The sequence below is a fragment of the Berghia stephanieae genome, chromosome 15, assembly GCF_034508935.2.
Source record: "Berghia stephanieae isolate SIO BIC M18660-M18661 chromosome 15, UCSD_Bste_1.3, whole genome shotgun sequence".
In the NCBI taxonomy this organism is placed as follows: Eukaryota; Metazoa; Mollusca; class Gastropoda; order Nudibranchia; family Aeolidiidae; genus Berghia; species Berghia stephanieae.
Window position 1 is genome coordinate 12,146,454 of NC_088374.1, and position 19,501 is coordinate 12,165,954.

The following is a 19,501-nucleotide window of genomic DNA, read 5'->3' on the forward strand; positions in this document are numbered from 1 at the left end:
TGCTGTAAATCTGTTTGTCGCCGACGTAAAAATGACAAATTAATAATGGCATTGAAGGCTCTTCGCAACAGGTATAGAGAACGAACGAATGATGATGATGATGATGATAATAATAATAATAATAGAACGGATCCTTTAGGAACACATTACAATTTCTCTTGTTCTGCTGCTGCTACTACTACTACTACTACTACTACTGCTACTACTACCACATCCACTAACACTTCGCAAAGTCTCAGATTTCATTTTAATTGATCGATATCTGTAGGACGAGTTTTCTGACCAAAATGTTTAAATACGACTATTTCCAGAGAACCCCTTAATGGTGAAAGTGGGTCGTGGATAGCCCATACGGTAGAGTCACCATCTCCCCCGACAGGCGGAGTTTTCGTACCGGTAAGGTCGCAGGTTCGAGCCCCAGCGCCTCCGGGGTGTTTTTATTTTCTGTTACCTTCTTGCACTTTCCTATTCACTTCATTTCTGATTAAAGAGAAACAATTTAACCACACCGTTTTGATAATTTGTGACCCATCGTCTCGAATCGGTATTATGTCGGAACGAATCAGATGCTTAAAGGCGAATTTAATGTTAAAACTGGTCAAAAATATAAATTGTTGGCATTAGCACCCTAAAATATGGTATCCATTCTCCTCAATAAATCGTATAAACTCAACACAAGTCTGATATTTCTGGCTATAAATTCATTTTTCAACATCTTTACCAAATCGACTTAATACCGTTTTGAGGCGAAGAGTCACATTTTGGAGGCATTCAAGGATTTACTAAACTAGGCGCTGTATTGTACAGATCGAATATATGGTTATGTATCCTAGTGGGATGACACTCGCTTTGGAATCGGAAGGTACTGGGTCCAAGCCCCGCTCTGAACGGCTAAAAGTTGAGTTCTCTGATAAGGCTCTTTACTCACATTACCTCACCGTACTCATGTGTAAGATTAGTATCTTGCTGTGAATTTTTTTTTTGTTTCTAAATCAAAAATGAGGTTACATTGTATTTCAATTCAGACTTTTGATTTTTTTCTTGTGTGGGGTTGGGATTTTTAAAACTCTATACTTCATTCTTTTTGGGGTTTTTTTTTTTCTCTTATATTTCATTGTACAAAATAAAGTTTGGTGGCACTAGTATAAACTTTGTAAACGTTTCGATATAGGAATCATGCCGTATAGTATATTTATTTATGCCATCATCATCATCATCATCATCATCATCATCATCACCACCATCCTACTATTACGGAAAAGGTACCGAGTTCGACCACTTCTGCGATGCATGTCCTATAAGTACAATGAGCAAAAGGCGACCATTTGGCCCGATAGGACGCGGATATGTGGTCTTGTAGTATGACATTCGCTTTCGGATCGGAAGGTTCTGGGTTCGAGCCTCGCTCGGCGCATAGTTGTGTCCTTGGAAAAAGACTCTTTAATAACATTCTCTCACCGCACTCAAGTGTATAATGACTACCTAGCCGTCAACAGCGTTGTCTCTGCTGGAAAAAAAAGTAGTATCGCCTAACAGGCATTCTGTCTCGTACTAACTGTTACGTGGTTCTGTTGGTCAGGAACCCTTTGTAAATCGCTTTGGGCACACTTAGTGGATATTGCGCTAAATAAAAGCTCTAGTTTTTAATTTTAGTCGAAGCTCCATGAGTCTCAGCACGGGCTTGGGAAGACCACAGCGTTCCTGTATATTGTTGTCCTTCAGCTATAAAGAAATCATGAGGGGGAAGAAGAAGAAGAAGAAGAAGAAGAAGAAGAAGAAGAAGAAGAAGAAGAAGAAGAAAAAGATAAGTTGGTTGGTTTGTGTTGAGGTATTTAATGCACAATGTCAGAACTTTGTACAATATTCGTTTTAGTAATGTTTTTATTGTTTTTTTTTCGGTGTTGGTGGAAGAAGGGTTTTGGGCGTCCAAAACGTTCCGTGGTTTGTATTTTGCTCTTGTTTTAAAGCTGTCCTATTCATATTTGTTGATTACTTTTCATAGGTTAATGAATCAACTCATTTTGTGCATTTTCTTTCATTTATTTTTCTTTCTTGTTTTGTCTAGAACCGTTTCGTACAAACTTGTTTACAAATTTAGCCTAATTTTGAGAACTTTTAGAAACATCCAAAGCGAAGAAAGGGAAATAAGTTGTTTCAGTCTATGGAAGAGCACATCGTACAGTTATAATTTACTGCCATACTAAACATCTCTTTGTCGGCACCATGAAGTCTTTTGATGTACAGTTGAAAGCTTTAGCAAATGCTTCGCTGTTTTGGTAGGCCCCAACGTGTCTGGGAGAAAATGAAGAACAAAGAGAATGACTGAATTAGATAAGATAAAGAGTGAAATTCTTTCAGGAAATGTGTGAAGACTGAGTTGTTCCTAAGGCTTATTTCTTATGAAGGAGATGTAGCCTAGAATTTGTTTCTATATACAAGACTTACTATGTTGTGTCATGGATGCATTTCTTATGTTTGATATTTTTGTCAAATTTTATTATATAAAGCGTAGCAGAGCACGACAACTGTGGATGTTTAGGGGCTATATAAAGTCATAATTTATTATTTATTATTAATTTACTAAAGTGGGGAAATGAGATTGCAAGATTAAAATGAAAAGATATATATATATATATATATATATATATATATATATATATATATATATTATATATATATATATATATATGTTTTGTTTTATGGTTTTAAGGGTTTTACGGCACTTGCAACACATTTAGGTCATATCAGCGCGAGTAAAAAGGAAGAAAATAAGATAGTAAATAGTTATAGAAATACAATTAAAGTGGCCAAGAAAAGAGAAGACAAAAGGGGAATTGGTTCAAATAGGAAACAGATGTAGATTCTAAGAGCACACTATCAAAGCACTTAGTTTGAGATTACCTAAAAGTCTCATCCAGACAAAAGCACAGGTCCCCACTAAGAGGAATACACTCATATGTTTTACAAATCGTATATACTATAAAGAAAACATAATACAATGCATAACAGAGAGATGATTTACAAGGAAAAAAATATCATCTCCCAAAACAATAACTATGCATTTGACTGTTTCCCTCCCAGTCAAGGTATCCGGCCAGGGCCAGGACAAAACCAAGTAATCTCATTCCAAGACAAAGACAGACAGCTAGTTGGAAAACAGATATAGGGGGATAGAAGACACAGTATGTACCTCCCTGCCCACTATGGGAGGCAGGAACCCCACCCAGATATATATATATATATATATATAATATATATATATATATATATATATATATATATATATAATATATATATATATATATATATATATATAATATATATAAGATCTCATCACGACGTGGAAGTGAAAGCAGATTGTTGTGTTTTTCGTATTTTTCTAGATTAGCGTTTATGGAGGTTCGTAATTACATAAAAGGTGTTTGTTTCTATGTCTGCATGAGTTTATGTTTATAAATAGCTCCTTTTATAAAAAAAAAGTTGAGCAGTATTATTCCATTGATTCTGTTCTGATAAAATATATATAAACTAATTAGAGCTTAGGGTGACCATTGTGCGAAACAAGCTTAGGGAGCACAGAATAGTAGTCTTCAGACTTTAAGTGACATCAAAAAACACCTTTTTGTCCCTTTTGACATTTGTGTGAAAGATAGAATAATAATTGGTCGCCCTAATATTTTCTAACAAAAATAACAGTATTAGGGCAACCTCTCCTGTACTAAGCGCAATATTATTATAAGCTTTGAGGTGACCGTGTACAAAACAAACTTATGGTGATATATATATATATATATATATATATATATATATATATATATATATATATATATATATATATATATTGAGGAACTTCCAGTATTTGGGAAACATATAACACCCTAACACTGGTTATTTATTTCTTTCACTAAATATACTAAGTATATTGTAATGTCGCCAAAAAGAGCATTGGTACAATGTCACATCTAGGTCAATGTTCCGTTGAGCATGTAAGGGAAGACATTAAGGACAAAGGCACCAACCTGAGGATCGAATGTGGTGTGGGAAGGAGAGAAGCAGTGCAAGTTCAAAATATTGGGGGTCTCAACAACTCCAGACTGCTTTAGTAGCCTGTTGCATGTTGGCACGGACACCACCGTTATGATTGTTTGTTTTGTTTTTAAAGGTTTTACGGCGCTTGCAACACATTAAGGTTATATCAGTGCCAGTAAAAAGAAGAAAATAGAATAGTCAAAAGATTTACAATAGATTTACAATTAAAGTACTCAAGAAAAAGTATGACAAAGGGGAATGGTACAAATCGCAAACAGATATAGATTCCAAGAGCATACTGTCATTGTACTCAGTTTGAGATCACCTTAAAGTCTCATCCAGACACCAGCACAGGATCCCACTAAAAGGAACACACTCATTTGTTTACAGAATATCTAACTAACAATACATAACTGAGAGATGATTTACAAGAAAAAAAAAATATTATCTCCCAAACAAAAACTATACATTTAATTGTTTCCTTCCCAGTCAATATCATTATAAAACCATGTAATCTCATTCTAAGACAAAGAGCGAATAACAATTGGAAAACAGACACAGGGAGTTAGAAGACACACCAAGTACCCCCTGCCCTGCACTATGGGAGATCAGGAGCCCCATCCAGTTGGCCATTTCAGCGCCAGTATAAAAAAAAAGAAAATTGGACAGTCAAAACAATTTAGATATACAGTTAAAGGAATTGAGGAAAAGGAAATAAAAAGGAAAATGGTTAAAATATGGATCAGATGTAGATTCCTAGAGCACACTATCAGTGTACTTAGTTTAAGATCACCCAGACACCAGCTCAAGATCCTACTAAGAGGAATATTCTCAAATGCTTACATTAAACATTCAAAATAACAATGCATAACAGAGAGATGATTTAAAAGGGAAAAAAATATCATCTCCCAAAGCAATAACAATGCATTTGACTAATTCCCTCCCAGCCAGGCACCAGGGCAAAACCAAGTAATCTCATTCTAAGACAAAGACAGAAAGAATGTTGGAAAAAAACAGATATGGGGGTGGGGGGGATAGAAGACACAGTAAGTACCTCCTTGCCCACTATGGGAGGGACACCACAGTGAATACATTTCTGCACCCTCCATATTGAGGGATCTGTACCCACACAAATACTATACAAGTAAGTAACAAAACAAAAACCATATAAATATATAGTGCACCCTCTGGAAAACGACATTGACCTGTCGTCCCGAATTTTCTGCTCTATGTTAATAGTAATACCCCCCCCCCCCCCCCCCCCACCCATCAAATAGCGACATACATTTTAGTAAAACCCCTGTTTAACGACACCGTTATAGGAACAAACGGCAGTTGAAATCGATGCTTGATACCCGACCATCATCTCTTATAATAAAAAAAATAATAAAAAACGCTTTCTTTTCCCCCAATAAGATCGCTTTGTTACCGACAAATCAGAACACATGTTTACTGCACTGCGTGGAATCAGCGTTAGTTCATATGGAATCGCAGCGAAAGAAGGTTATCAGTGCATGGAATTCTCAAGGGTCTATTAATCGTCCCTGTTAATTACCTGTCTGATATCAGTGGAGGTTAACTGATATCAGATCAATGCTGTGTCCAATGGGGGCATTATGGATGTTAATAATTTTATAATATTTGGCGGAATAGCAGGGAAACAATGAGTCTCTTTCACTTCATTATTTAAATTATTTTAATTCCAAAAATTGTTGGTTTTTTTAAATTGATATTATTGCGGTTAATTCCTAGTTGTTTTATTGTTGTTTTTTCTTTGTGTTTGTTTTTGTTTCTGTTTTAAATATCGTAAGATGTAGATCTACTAATTTCAATTGCTTGTAAATCATGGTGCACTTAAATCAAAATTTCGGTATTAAAACTCATCATCAGCATCACATGGATTTCAATTAATACGTATTAATAGTACGGGATGTGAGCATCTGTGTTCTTGTGCGATAATTATCATACTGGCCTGTCCCTCCAGGAAAATGTCACCACATTCGCATACTTTTGCCTGCCTTATGTCTTTGCCGCATTTTTCGTCTTTTTAATTTAGAAAGAAATTACAGAAATAAAGTGTTAGTCGCATATTTTGTCCTGTTAAAAAAATATTTAGTTTTGCCCTTAAAAAAACATCTGGCATACGATTAGTAGCTGATTGTAACAAATAGGGATCAGATGAAGATTCCAAGAGCACCCCATCAATGTACTAAGTTTTGAGATCCTCTAAAAGTCCCATCACAGCACAGGATCCAACTCAGAGGAATACACTCAAATGTTTACATTACGCATTCAAAATAACAAATAACAAAACACAAAAAAGAGATGATTTACCGGGAAATATATCATCTCCCAAAATAATAACTATACATTTGAGTGTTTCCTTCCCAGCCAGGGACCCCGGACATGGCCAGGACAAAACCAAATATTCTCATTCCAAGACAAAGAGAGAAAACAAGTTTGAAAACAGATATAGGTATAAGGGGATAGAGTACATGCCACCCTGCCCACTATGGGAGGCCAGGAAGCCTACCCAGTCAACAAATTTAGTTGTCACAGATCGTAAGTCTTCCATATTATAACACTTCCGAAGAGTAGAAAATAATCCACATTTTGTGGCAATATGCGTGGCTTGTTAATGGCATTACTATTGTGAATTATCATCATTAAAAAATTGTAGTAGTTTAGGAAATTTAAGAATAATGAGGTTAACTTATTTGGATTATTCCCTTTATATGGGAGTGTGAATACAATTTGTTCTTTTTTTATAGAAAATAAAAGACTTTTTTAAAATACAAAGGTAGAACTGATAACGTTGTGAAGTTGAGAGAAACGGATTTTCTAAAACTTAGGTTTTTAAAAAATAAATGTTATATGAATGGTAATATTAATGATACCTAAGAGTATTTAATTTATCATTAATGCTAATATAATAATAATTGTTGCATAACTTCATGTGCATTTTTCCTTATTAGGTATTCAGATATCGATTCGAATTTTTTGTAGTGGTTTCGATGTTTTGAGTTGAGATCTGTGTTGTAGTCTCTTTTGTTTCCTTCTCCTTCTTCTAGCTTTTAACTTTTATACTGTTTGTTTTTTTTATTGTAATAATTTATTATTGCTCTCTCGTTCAAGACATATATAAATAGGTACAAGTTGCTAAGGCATCACAACAAATCTTCGCATTGTTTGACCTCATAATTTGCCGTTTCTGGCATAATTTCACTTATTTGGCCGTTTTGTAGCATATTTGCGGCAGTTGATTTTCTTGACTTATTACTAGCCTACAGTTTTGTTAAATAGCGCAAGAGCATGTCTACGATCATAACAATGACAACATTCATTGGAGAGTGAACGCGTAACTGATATATCCTTTGTAAACGGGATAAATACCTTACGTCGTTAGGACGTGTCTTGTCTCTCTTAGAGGAATACACTCAAATGTTTACATTACACATTCAAAATAACAAATACCAAAACACAAAAGAGAGATGATTTACAGGGGAAATATCATTGCACTGTATGTACTCACGGGTCCCTTTTTTCCGACATCTTGAAAACCCCGGAATATCGACATAATTTTTTGGTCCCGTGCAATGTCGTTATCCTGGTGTCTCACGCACTGTGTATTATTTCTCAGAAAATATGTATTGAAAGTGATGACATGTATGTAATACATAAATGGAAACACATAAATAGACAATGGCAGATTGATCCCAATATATGGAAAAACATATCTAATTAGGTACCACAAGAGACTTTTTATTTTCACAGTGACGAATTTTAAGTCATTAAAAAATCATGAGCAACTTTGAAAATATGTTCATAAATTTTTAAAATGATACGCGAAAAAAATTTTTTGGACTTTGAAAATATATTCAAATATTACGCAAGAGCAATATTTCAGAACTTCACAATACGCATTTTAAAAAAATATAATATAATATTATATATATATATATATATATATATATATATATATATATATATATATATATATATATATATATATATATATATATATATATATATAATATATATAATATTATTTTATTTTTTTTTGGATGAAATTTACTGAGAGAGAAACCGCAGAAATAAAACATTTCACGGATTGGACAAATCTGGACACTACCAGCTCGAGCGGGTATTGGCTCAGTGAAACGTCATTTTTTGCCACTAATAATGCATCTCCTGTGGTACCTAGTCGACTCACTTCAAAGGAAATCATAAGAGAACTTGTTGTTTGTCTTCATGAATGTCGTATGTACAATCAACATGATACACAAAAGAACAATGAGGCATAGTGAGAATAATGACAAACAGGAGTCAAATGCATATTATCATATACAATGAGAGATAGGTAATCTTCGTGAACTTTCCCCCACAAATAATATTTAATCTTTCAATATCTTTCCCACTATTAGTACTTTATTAGACCCTATGTTATGCAATGAAACAGAATAGTTTTCATTTCAATTTGTCTCCAACATTCGTTTTTGGCATTGATTGAAACCATCTCTGCTAAATATATTACCATATCTAGAAGAAATAAAATATAATCTATCATAATATACAGTATAACACAATCAACGAATTCTCAGATCAAATACCCTACTTAGATATTGCTTTTTTGCGAATCACAGACAAACTTTTTTCCGAATTTCTTATGATGAATCTCACGAACAATAGAAAAATTGAGCAATAATACAAAAAGTTTGGATGCAAATTTGCTCTCTAAAAAGCGTACAGTAATTACTTTAAACTTGATAGGTCCTCAAATTATATAATTTAGGAATAGTGTATAAAATACACATGTTTTTTTTAAACCTGTTATTCTCTGCCATCATGATGATCGTGCTTTGCTTCTCTCATTGAAGATCTCACTAGATGAATCTGTTCTTTCAGTGAGAACGTACTCTTCCGATTCTCTAAAAATTGGATGCTTGTTAAGGAAAGCCATAATATCACTTTTTCCTGGCAGAAAACCCCACTGAAGGACCATCTTGAATTGTTTCTCTAAAATACTCTTTCACCAGCATTAAGATTTCCGTGGACCACTTGCAGTATTCTCTTCCCTTTTTCGCCCCTATTGCCTCATTCGTCTATCTCCCATCATTAGACAAACCTGGGAGCTCCACAGGATCTTTAGCAGTTCGCTGTCGAGAATTCAATTCTATATCAGATTTATCAATGTGACCCAGTTCAATATTTTCTATAGGTTGAGATTCACAACTAACTGCTGAAACTGTAGCTGGATTTGCAGTCGCAGATAATAGCAGCTTACTAGTAGAGGGCTCATCGACAGCCTTTAGAAAACCTCCCACATTGACAACTTCTCCAATCGAGAGGGAGCATTGATAAACATGCTTGTTAATGGCTTCGGAATGCCCCATGTGTCTGTACAATGTTGTTCGTTCATCTTCTGGTAAATATAAAACAGCAAAAAGTGTAGATATTCTGTGGAGAAATTTGTCTTCAATTAAAAGCTGTGGTTTTGTCCAGTTCAGGACCCATCATTTTGATGACAAGTTGTATGCATTGCCAGCCAACAGCATGGTCAAGGAAAGTCCCAGGGTTTGCAAAAAGGAATGGATTGGCCCCTGATACTTCCACTTCTTTACGTTGCTCAATCAGCTTCATGGTGGCCTTCACAGTATCAATGAGAATGAAGATGGCCAACAATTTCTTTCAGCCTTAACAGGCCTGGTAGGCCAATTTGAATTGCTTAAAAAGAGCCTTTTACAGTGGATCTTTGACAACTTGAACAAGTCCAGGATCAACCCATGATTCATTGGCAGCTGCTTCCCATTCTTGCAGGGTAAGCCTTGCAGGCTCACCTCCTCTCCTTGCATTGAACATGGTCAATCCGCTCACAATCAAATTACGCATCTTTACAAAATCGTGATGATCCCATTTCTTGAACTCATCATCTGGCAATTTGTGCATCTCATTAAAAATGAATACTCTTAACTTGTAAATATCTTCATCATTCGGCGTTGCCTGCGGTTTCCTCAGTGTGTTTCGTCTTTGCTGACACATGATTTGCGCAGAGTAAAAGACATAGTCCCAATTGAGATCTAGTACAGCAGAAAACCCATAAATCTCGTCTGCTTCCTCCATTTCACCTTATTGAATATAATTCCCTTTGGCAATCTTTATAATTTTCCTCAGCAAAAAGCGGATCTTCAATTTTAAGCCAGATTTGACTTCTCCAGTTTCATATGTTGTGAGGTCTCTAACAGAATCACATAGAGTATCAAAATATTCTCTGTCTAGTACACTATGGCCTCAAAGCTTTTCGTTCAAAGTTAAAGTTCTCATTCTAAGAACTAAATTTGCAAGCACTCTCATTTCGGACATGAAAACATGTTTCTCTTTTTTTTACACTTTTCAACCACATCTTTTTCCCCAACAAAAATTATAAGTTTATCACTTTGGCATAACTTTCCAGTTTCAGCATCCCTAAAGCTGCCTAAAACAAATTTGAATTCTTCTGCCTCTCTCTCTCTCTTTGTGAATGTCTCTCTCTCTCTCGCTCTCTCTCTCTCTCTCTTCCATTGCACACACACACACATCCATTTACAAATGTTCATATATTATTATGACAATCTAATATAAATATATATGTATTTTGTATTTACTTGAAAACGTCCGTTTGTTTTGTGTTGTTCATTCATCAGTTAGATTTACTCCCTTTATCTTGATCTCCGAGAATGATAACTGAACTTTTTACTTTTTAAACTGTATTTTTGAGCCATGGTAATTGTAAAAACTGTCTATAGTCTCACTAGTCTCACGAATAAGGCCCTTGCTTGTTACTGAAGGGGCCACATAAATAATATTGATAACTATAAAAAAATTCTGTAAAGTTGAAAATATCAGTTTTTAAAAGTTGTTATTTACTGTACAGCAATGGCGTCCTACCCGGGATTCCATGGCAAAAATCCTCCAACCTGGGACTTCGCCGATGTCCAGGGTTTGATAGTTTTAACCAAGATGATCGATATTTGAAGGACGAGATTCTGGTCAAATTTTTTAATACATGGTTTTCCAGAGTACGATAGAATATAGATGAATTTAATGGGAAATATTCATTATGAGAGAGAGAGAGAGAGAGAGAGAGAGAGAGAGAGAGAGAGAGAGAGAGAGAGAGAGAGAGAGAGAGAGAGAGAGAGAGAGAGAGAGAGACGGGGGGGCAGGAATAGGGATTTGAACCATACCTCCAGTAATACGGAACATAGGAGCTTGACATCTGGCTAATGGCGGCAGCCTTTGTGTATTTGCTACAGAACAGCTTGAATTCAAAAATGCAGGGGGGGGGGGGGGGGGGGGGGGGGGGTTGAGGGATATAAAATATAGAGTTACTTTGTTGTTCGAAATTGAGCATTTCCACAGGACACCATAAGTTTAATTTGGGTTTTGGGCTTTTTTAAAAAGCTTTTTTTAATTGCGCAATATCCATTTTAACATACTCAAAGAGCTTTACAAAGGGTACCTGACAAAACAGCAACACGTAACACGTAGAATGAGACATGACGCCTGTTAAGCCATAATAAAAAAATTTTCCGACAGAGGCAACACTGTTAAAAACCAGGTACTCGTTTTACACCTGAATACGTTGTGGAGAATGTGAGTAAAAACCCTTTTCCAATGACTCAGCTATGCGCCGAGCGAGGCTCGTACCTGGGAACTTCCGATCGAGTGCCATACCACGAGACCACATAGCCACGTTTGAAGACTTGAACAGTTTCAGTTATATGACACATTCGGTCAAAGCTCTGGGTTTAAGAGTTTTTTGCCAAGATGTTGGTCATTTAAATAGATCGATATTTGAAGGACGAGGTTTTTAACCAAATTTCAAAATATGGGTTTTTCCCTAAGCCCTGAGCATTTTTGTATTCCACAGGGCAACATAAAATTAATTTGAAGAACTGAACAGTTTGCTAAAATTAGATTTTGGTGGGATGTTGTCATGTGACCATTTGTCTGCATATAAATTTGCATGAGAACTTCATCTTCCATTTTTTTCTACTCAAAATAACGTATTTTGTCACCCATGGTATGTTAAATCCATGCCAATTTTTAGTTTCAGTGGACTGATTTCATGAAATAATATCAAATAATCTTTATAACTAAGTAAAGGTAAATTAAAAGTAAAAGCTCTCCTCTATTTTCAACAACCAATCACTTTGTTATTAATTATGTCATGTGGTCACAATCCAATCAGAGAGTGAGAAGTCTGCATGAGGAGAGTTTTTCCCTAAACTAGTATACTCTGACTTTTAAATGCGTTTTTCTCAAAACTCCCTCAGTTTTCAACCAATCTTCTTCAAACTTTCTACCAATGATGTCATAGAAATATGCAGGTCCTCTAAAAGCCGGATTTTTGATAAAAAATAGTTTTATGAGTAATTTGAAATTATGTAACTTTTTTCAAGAGGAATAACCGAGTAATAAATTTGAACTTAATTTTTAAAGTTTCTAATTAAAAAATTAAAAATTGGGCTTCTAGAGCCTCTTTAATTTTTTCCTTTCTTCTACCTGTGACCAAACTATTATGGCAATTGTTTCCATAGAAACGGGCAACTTTTTTCGAAAAAAATTGTATGCAATCACCCTTCCTAAACATATACATTATGACTGTGCATAGAAGTTTAGGATATTTCATCAAATAAAAAAAATGACCCTTTAGTGTCGTCCCACCCCCCCCCCACCCCCCTTAAACATGAACAACCGCATCAAGCAGTGTTATGCCGGGACAATTATATAGTAGTAGTCCTTCATAGCCAATGGCCCATGGAGGCGGAGTTTATCCCAGTTTCTATAGCGTGAAACGGACAATAGCAATTGTTTGTCACCATTAGGATAGGACGCCATTCCATCGCAAAGTACTTTCCGCCAGATCTATCAGACCCAGCTACCCAATCACTTGCTGGGTTGACAAGGGATCAGAAAAATCCTCGACTGCACCCGGAATCGATCTTGGTCTCTTTGATTGTGCAACAAGTGCTCTTCTACCTGCGAGCTAATGAAAAGTCCATGGCGAAAATTAAACATAATTCAAGACCTACGAAAGAATTATATAAAATTGTGAGTTCCTCCATCCAGGTCAACCACGCACCTCAATTTTTACTCCCAACCTTCTAGCTGTTGAGTGTTACTGTTGGCTAGGGGCCTCCTGTAAAGCGCTTTATGCACAATTGGTGGTTATAATCATTATTTTCTTTTAAAAAGCTCAAGTTCCTACTCACCTGTGTAGAACTTAAAAAGAATAATTGGTCCTCGGTCAGTCCGAGATATGGCAGAGGTTCTTCTTTGTTTGTTTTCGCCCATTTTTTATAAGCCCTGAAAAATGGAGAAAATACATGTATTCACAACATTCCACCAGCTGGTTATAACGTACCAACGAACAAATCTGTGTGTAACGTTAAGCATTAATAATCTGAGTGATACAATTTAGTGATTACTATTCATAAAAAATAAGCCTTACGGAACAACTCAGTCTTCAGACATTTCCTCAAAGATGATAAATTTTCACAGGACTTTGTCTGAGGACTAAGTGCGTTCCATACACATGGAGCAATGGATGAAAAGACATTTTAAAAAAAACAAAAATGATCTTAAATGTCGAGTGGGTTCATATTTTTAAATCAGTTCCTGCAAATATTCAGGTGCCAATCCATCGAGACATCTAAACACATAGCACAATATCTTAAATTCTATCCTAAACTTCACATGAAGCCAGTGCAATTCCTGGAGAACTGGTGTTACATGATCTCTTTTTTCGTTAATTTTATAAGTCTATACGCTTAATTTTGAATTTTTTTTGTACTTGTTGAATTAACCTGCTTTGTCATCCAATGAGCAGTGCATTACAATAATATAATCTGCTAGTAATAAAAGAATTAACAAACATCTTTGTCATATCCTCATCACTATAATTTCTGATTCTTCCAATGTTTCTTATGTGATAGTTACAACATTGACATATATATTTTTAACATGGTCTTCCATGGATAACCCTTGATCTAAATACACCCCAAGATTTCTCACACATGTACTAGGTTTAATTGTATTTTCACCCACTAGTATCTCATTTGAAGATATGTTTGAGAGTTTGATACCTATTTCCAAACAAAAATATTATTTCTGTCTTGTCATCATTAAATTTAAGTTAGTTTAGTTTCATCCAATCCTTTATGTTAGCAATACCATTTTCCATAACAGATACTGATGACAGCTCTGAATCATTATTGAGCTTTTGTATCATCAGCCTAAAAATTAAAATCAACGGGAAAGGTGGATAACATAAAGGAAAGGGGGTGCAGTATGCATTGTAAAAAGGAGGGGGCCGAGAATAGGCACTCCACACGTTAATATGGATGGAGTTGATACATGGTTTTCTATAATTACCGACTGAGTTCTTTCAAACAAATATTCCTTTAACCAGTCCAAAGCTTTTCTACTTATATAAAATTGATCACGTAGTTTAGTCAGAAGTAAAATGTGATCTATAGTGTCGAATGCGGACTTACATCTAGTAAAACGAGCATCGCACCACTTTTATTAACTATATAATTTACAATATCATTTTAAAGAATTAAGTAACGCCGTTTCCGTGCAATGTGAGATTTGTAAGCAGATTGAAGTTTAACATTTAAGACATTTGTCTCTATATGGTTAATAAGACGAGCAGCAACGACCTTTTCAATTAATTTTGAAATATATTCAAATTTGACACATGTCTAAAATTCTTCAACTCATTGCAGTCAAGATTTGCTTTTTCTTCAGAGGTCAAACCAAGGCATGTTTCAGCATATTTGGAAAATCGGGCAACACTAGACTTTCATTTACGAAATATTTTTAACTTCCTCTATTATTACGGGTTCAAGTGATGTTAACGTTTTATAACGGGTGTTCATAGTTTCTGTTGGTCGTGTCGTGTAGGAAAGTGTTGGTAGATTTGCTGTATTCGATGGTGTGATGATTTCTTTGATGGTATCAAGAGATTTTTAGAATCACGTTTGGTTTTATCAGAGTGACCTTCACATACTGCTGCCTGGTACTGACTATTAGTGGATTGCTATAATTTATGCCTTTTTTATACATTTGTTTGTGAATTTCTAGTGCAGAGTATCGCCAAATACGTTTCTTATGACGTCTGTCATGTTTGGCCTTGCGGATTTCAGCATTTGGAATTTGGTCTTAGGATGATTGTTCTGGATTGGAGGGGCGCATGTTTTTCCAGACAATCCTTGAGAGATGTGTAGAGAAGATCTAATTTCTCTGTGACGCCGAGTGTATTAATAGCTTTATCATTTATGTCCAACTCCCGAATTTGGTCTAGTAATTTAGTGTGATGTATGACTTTCGTTTTTCTATTGTGAACTGTACGCCGATTTGGACATTGATCTTAACACTGGGTGGTGGTCTGAAATGTCTGGGCTTCCGATCCTGATCTCGCTAGTGGAAATATTGATATACCGTGTCGTAACGAGATCGAGGGTGTGTGCACCTTCATGAGTTTGTCATTTGACATTTTCTTTGATACTGAAGATTTCTGGATGTTTAGTGAAGTCTCGGCATGAAAATTAAAATCACCTAAGATAATAATTTCTCCATTCTCTGTGTTTTTTTCCAAGGAGAAAGCCTTCAAACTCTTTTATAAAAGCTGTATTAGTGCTCTTGTTTTTAGTTGATGGTGGTGGTCTGTAAATGGTTACGATGTTAAAGTGTTTATCAGTATGGTTAAAGTGAATTTCGATGCATTCAAATGAGTCGAAGTTTAGTTTTCCTTCTTTGATCAGATTCAATTAGTCTCTGAAAACCCAAATCAAACCACCTCCACGTCTTTGGTCTCTACTTTGTTGATGACATGAATAGCCACTGGGATTATCTTGCTTATTGTTATAGTGTCAGATGATGTCAGACAAGTTTGTGTAATAACGAATAAATCCAATTTGTTTTCGACGATAACATTATTATTTACATAACTGTATTTCGCACAGAGCGGGCGTTCAGGAGTGCACATTTCAAATTGTTTTCGTCATCTGTACTACTTTGTTGTTGCTGTTGTCGCCGCTGTTGTTGTCGTAAAGTAATAAGGTTGGATGGGGGGGGGGGGGGGGGGGGGGGGGGGTGATGCTGATGATAACGATGTCGACTGCAAAAATGGTGATGGAGTTTGTGGTGACAAGCGTCATGCCCCCATCTACATGTTACGTCTTGCTGATTGTCAGGGATCCCTTGTAAAGCAGTTTGATCAAGATTAGTTGGATATTGCGCTATATCAAAGCTCGCTTTTTTAAAGGTTATCTCATTACCCCTTTTTATTTTAAAAAAATAGGAATAAAAGGTAAAAGAAGAAAAGCTTACTTGTACGCTTGAGCTATGCCTGAACTGTCAGCAGTGTTTTCTGTTTTGGATAATGATCCGTTTATCTGAAATAAAATTTAAAAAACTACTACAGAAAAAAATGAACTAGAGCATTTATATGGCGCAATATATACTAAAGCGGTCAAAGCGCTTTACAAGGGGTCCAAGCCAACAGCAACACTTCGATTGCTTGTAAAGCGCTTTGAGCACGTTTAGCGTCTATTGCACTATACAAAAGCTCAATTTTATTTTTAATAAGCGGGACAAATGACGAAATATTAAAGTATTTTTTTTACGGAAGAGGCAATGCTGTTAAAGACCAGGTCATCATTGTACACAGCCTGAGTACGGTGAGAGAATATGAGTAAAGAGTCTTTTTCCAAGGACTCAGCAGTACGCATGCGCTTGTCAGAGCGGGACTCGAACCTTAGACTTTCCAATCTGAGGGCAAGTGTCATACTTCAAGACCACACTGCCGCAAAGAGTGAAATATGTGACCCAACGTATGAAAGTGGTCATTTCTTGTTGAGACGGCTGAATAAAAAAATATGTTTGATGCCATAAGTCTTATCGGATTATTATTATTATTATTATTATTATTATTATTATTATTATTATTATTATTATTATTATTATTATTATTATTATTATTATTACTATTATATATATTATTATTCATCATCATCATCATCATCATCATCATCATCATCATCATACATCATCATCATCATCATCATCATCATCATTATTATTATTATTATTATTATTATTATTATTATTATTATTATTAAAATTATTATTATTATTATTATTATTATTATTATTATTTTAATAAGTGGCCCGTTTGTCTTCTTTGCCTCAACTGTCCCTCAATGCATAGTTGAAAAAAAATTGTATAAAGCTCTGAATCAATTTGTCGTAATTAAAATATATATTTAAATGGATCTCGCTTATGACAGATAATATATTAAAATCGATAACTGGAAAGGATAGAAACTCATAGTTGATTTACAGTGTTAGAATTATGAAATTCCTGCTTATCCATTTTGAAGGAATTTGTTAAAATGGATCGTTCGGTTAACTGAAACCGAGATGATATGCATACAGTATCTGAATATGAAGGAACGAATAGCAATCTTTAACTATCATAAATCGACATTTTATAACTATCAATACAAATACCTGAGGAATACAAATGAAAGTGAACATTACACGCTTTCACTATTATTTTTATTTCATTTTTTTTTCTAAAATGACTTGTGTTTATGCTAAAGGGGATTAGATACATAATTTTAATGTTGACTGGTCAAAAGTAGAAATTCATACATTTTTGATACCGTGTTTCGACCATCATGTGTTCAACAACTACAACAAGAACATAAATAATGGATATATCAATTCTCACAATCTGATGATTGGTTTTGTTAAGCTTTTCGTTGATTTACTTCTATGTAATTATGTATTTAAAATCATTATTTGCTTAATTGCTTTTTAGAAATGCATTGGTACAAATCAATGTCCAATTAAATGTTGAGAAGTTGGTAAAATATGTTCATATAATCTTATTGTATTCTCCTGAATAAAACACTTACTTTCATTTCAGCAAGCGGATCATAAAATTTGGAATACTGGTCAACAAGGCATTGGACTTTATCTTTATAGGTATTCACCTCTGCCTGGTTCCACCAGGACTCATAATTGCCTTGGGCATCAAACTGTCTACCTGTAATATAAATAGAAGATATACATTATCAGGGGCAGCGTGTCTCAGTAGTACGGTCTTTGCTACGTATGCAGAAGGTAACGAGTTCGATCACCCACCACTGTGCTGTGTGGCCTTCAGCAAGTCACCTCGCCTTAGCTCAATTTGCGGCGAGGCACTGTGGATGGCGCATAGCTTATTCCAGTCTTCCTTTGGAATAGGCCCTAGAGACTATTTCCCCGATGGAATAAATAAAAGCGATTTTAATTTTAATTATTATTTTTTTTAAAATAAATTATTCCGCATTCATCGTGGGTTGTAATCTTGAGCAAGTTGCCTGTCAGCTGTTTCCATGTATCACGATCCTCTGCGATTCGCATGAAATCTGCGTTGCTTTTATATCACTTTTGGTCATTCTTAGGTTTTTAAATATGTCATTTTCTATCTTCCTCTAGCTCCCTTTCCTTCGATGATCCCAGATGTTACCACCTTTTCTATTCCATCTCTTCTCCATACATGATCCCAGAAATCGTGACTGCCTCTATCTGATAGTATCTATCAATATTCTTCCTTTTTACACTTTCGCCAACACTTCCTCGTTTGTATACGTGTCTGTCTATGATATCCTCAACATTTTTCATACATTCACATATCAATTGCCTCGAATTGTGAAAAAATTAAACTGGAATCAAACTGCGCGAGTCAAACTCGATGAAATCTTGGAGCATTCTTGGATTCGGAACTGTCCAAGGACCATTGAATTAAGACAATTATCCAATCATTGATGTGCCATTTGAAAAATAATTAGATATAATCAACAGTTGTTTTCTGAGGATATCCACAGTAGTGCCGCGCTGAGATCCTTTAGCTGAGAACCGTGGACCGGTCCCAAAGTGGAGAACCGTTGGCGGTCCTCTCTTCTTATAACCTATCAACGGTCCCAGCGATTCTCGCGCCATACTACTGCCGTTTCTTTGCCTCGGTTCTTTGTCTATCTTCAACCAATCACCACCCATCCCACTTAATTAATCGCACCCCCCCCCCCCCCTTTGCTATACACTCAATAACAAAGACGACGATCTATGATGGGTTGTTGTTTGAAATAAATGTGACTATTAACCAATTGCTGCCCGGGCATAATCTGAAAAAATGTCTCTCACTGACCATGCGAGGGGAGATAACTCTTCCAAATGTCATAGTACACTTCATAAAAAAATTAATTGCAAGAATGTGAGGCATGCTAGAAACAAAATAAAAGCTGTTTTGGAAAGAAGAATGAATGGCCTTTAATTTGATGTATTGTTTTTGACTATTTATTCATATTTTGATTTGAAAAAAAAAGGTTAAAGTGAAAAATATGTAATAATATTAAAACACATGAAACTCATTGTCAAT

At 35.3% G+C, this 19,501-nt stretch overlaps 1 protein-coding gene across 3 annotated transcripts in view; it reads right to left on the reverse strand.

Moving 5' to 3' along the window:
- Positions 1-2,019: 2,019 nt before the first annotated feature.
- The window catches only part of LOC144960311 (neprilysin-like), a 115,933-nt gene continuing 98,451 nt past the window's right edge, over positions 2,020-19,501 (reverse strand). For all 3 annotated transcript variants that reach the window (XM_078893367.1, XM_078893368.1, XM_078893366.1), the window contains 5 exons: positions 17,997-18,127; positions 16,405-16,469; positions 13,281-13,374; positions 11,250-11,323; positions 2,020-2,292 (listed from right to left, as the gene is read on the reverse strand). In XM_078893367.1, the coding sequence (XP_078749493.1) occupies positions 2,190-2,292; positions 11,250-11,323; positions 13,281-13,374; positions 16,405-16,469; positions 17,997-18,127 (467 nt within the window). In that variant the 3' untranslated portion in view covers positions 2,020-2,189. The remainder of the gene's footprint in view (positions 2,293-11,249; positions 11,324-13,280; positions 13,375-16,404; positions 16,470-17,996; positions 18,128-19,501) is intronic.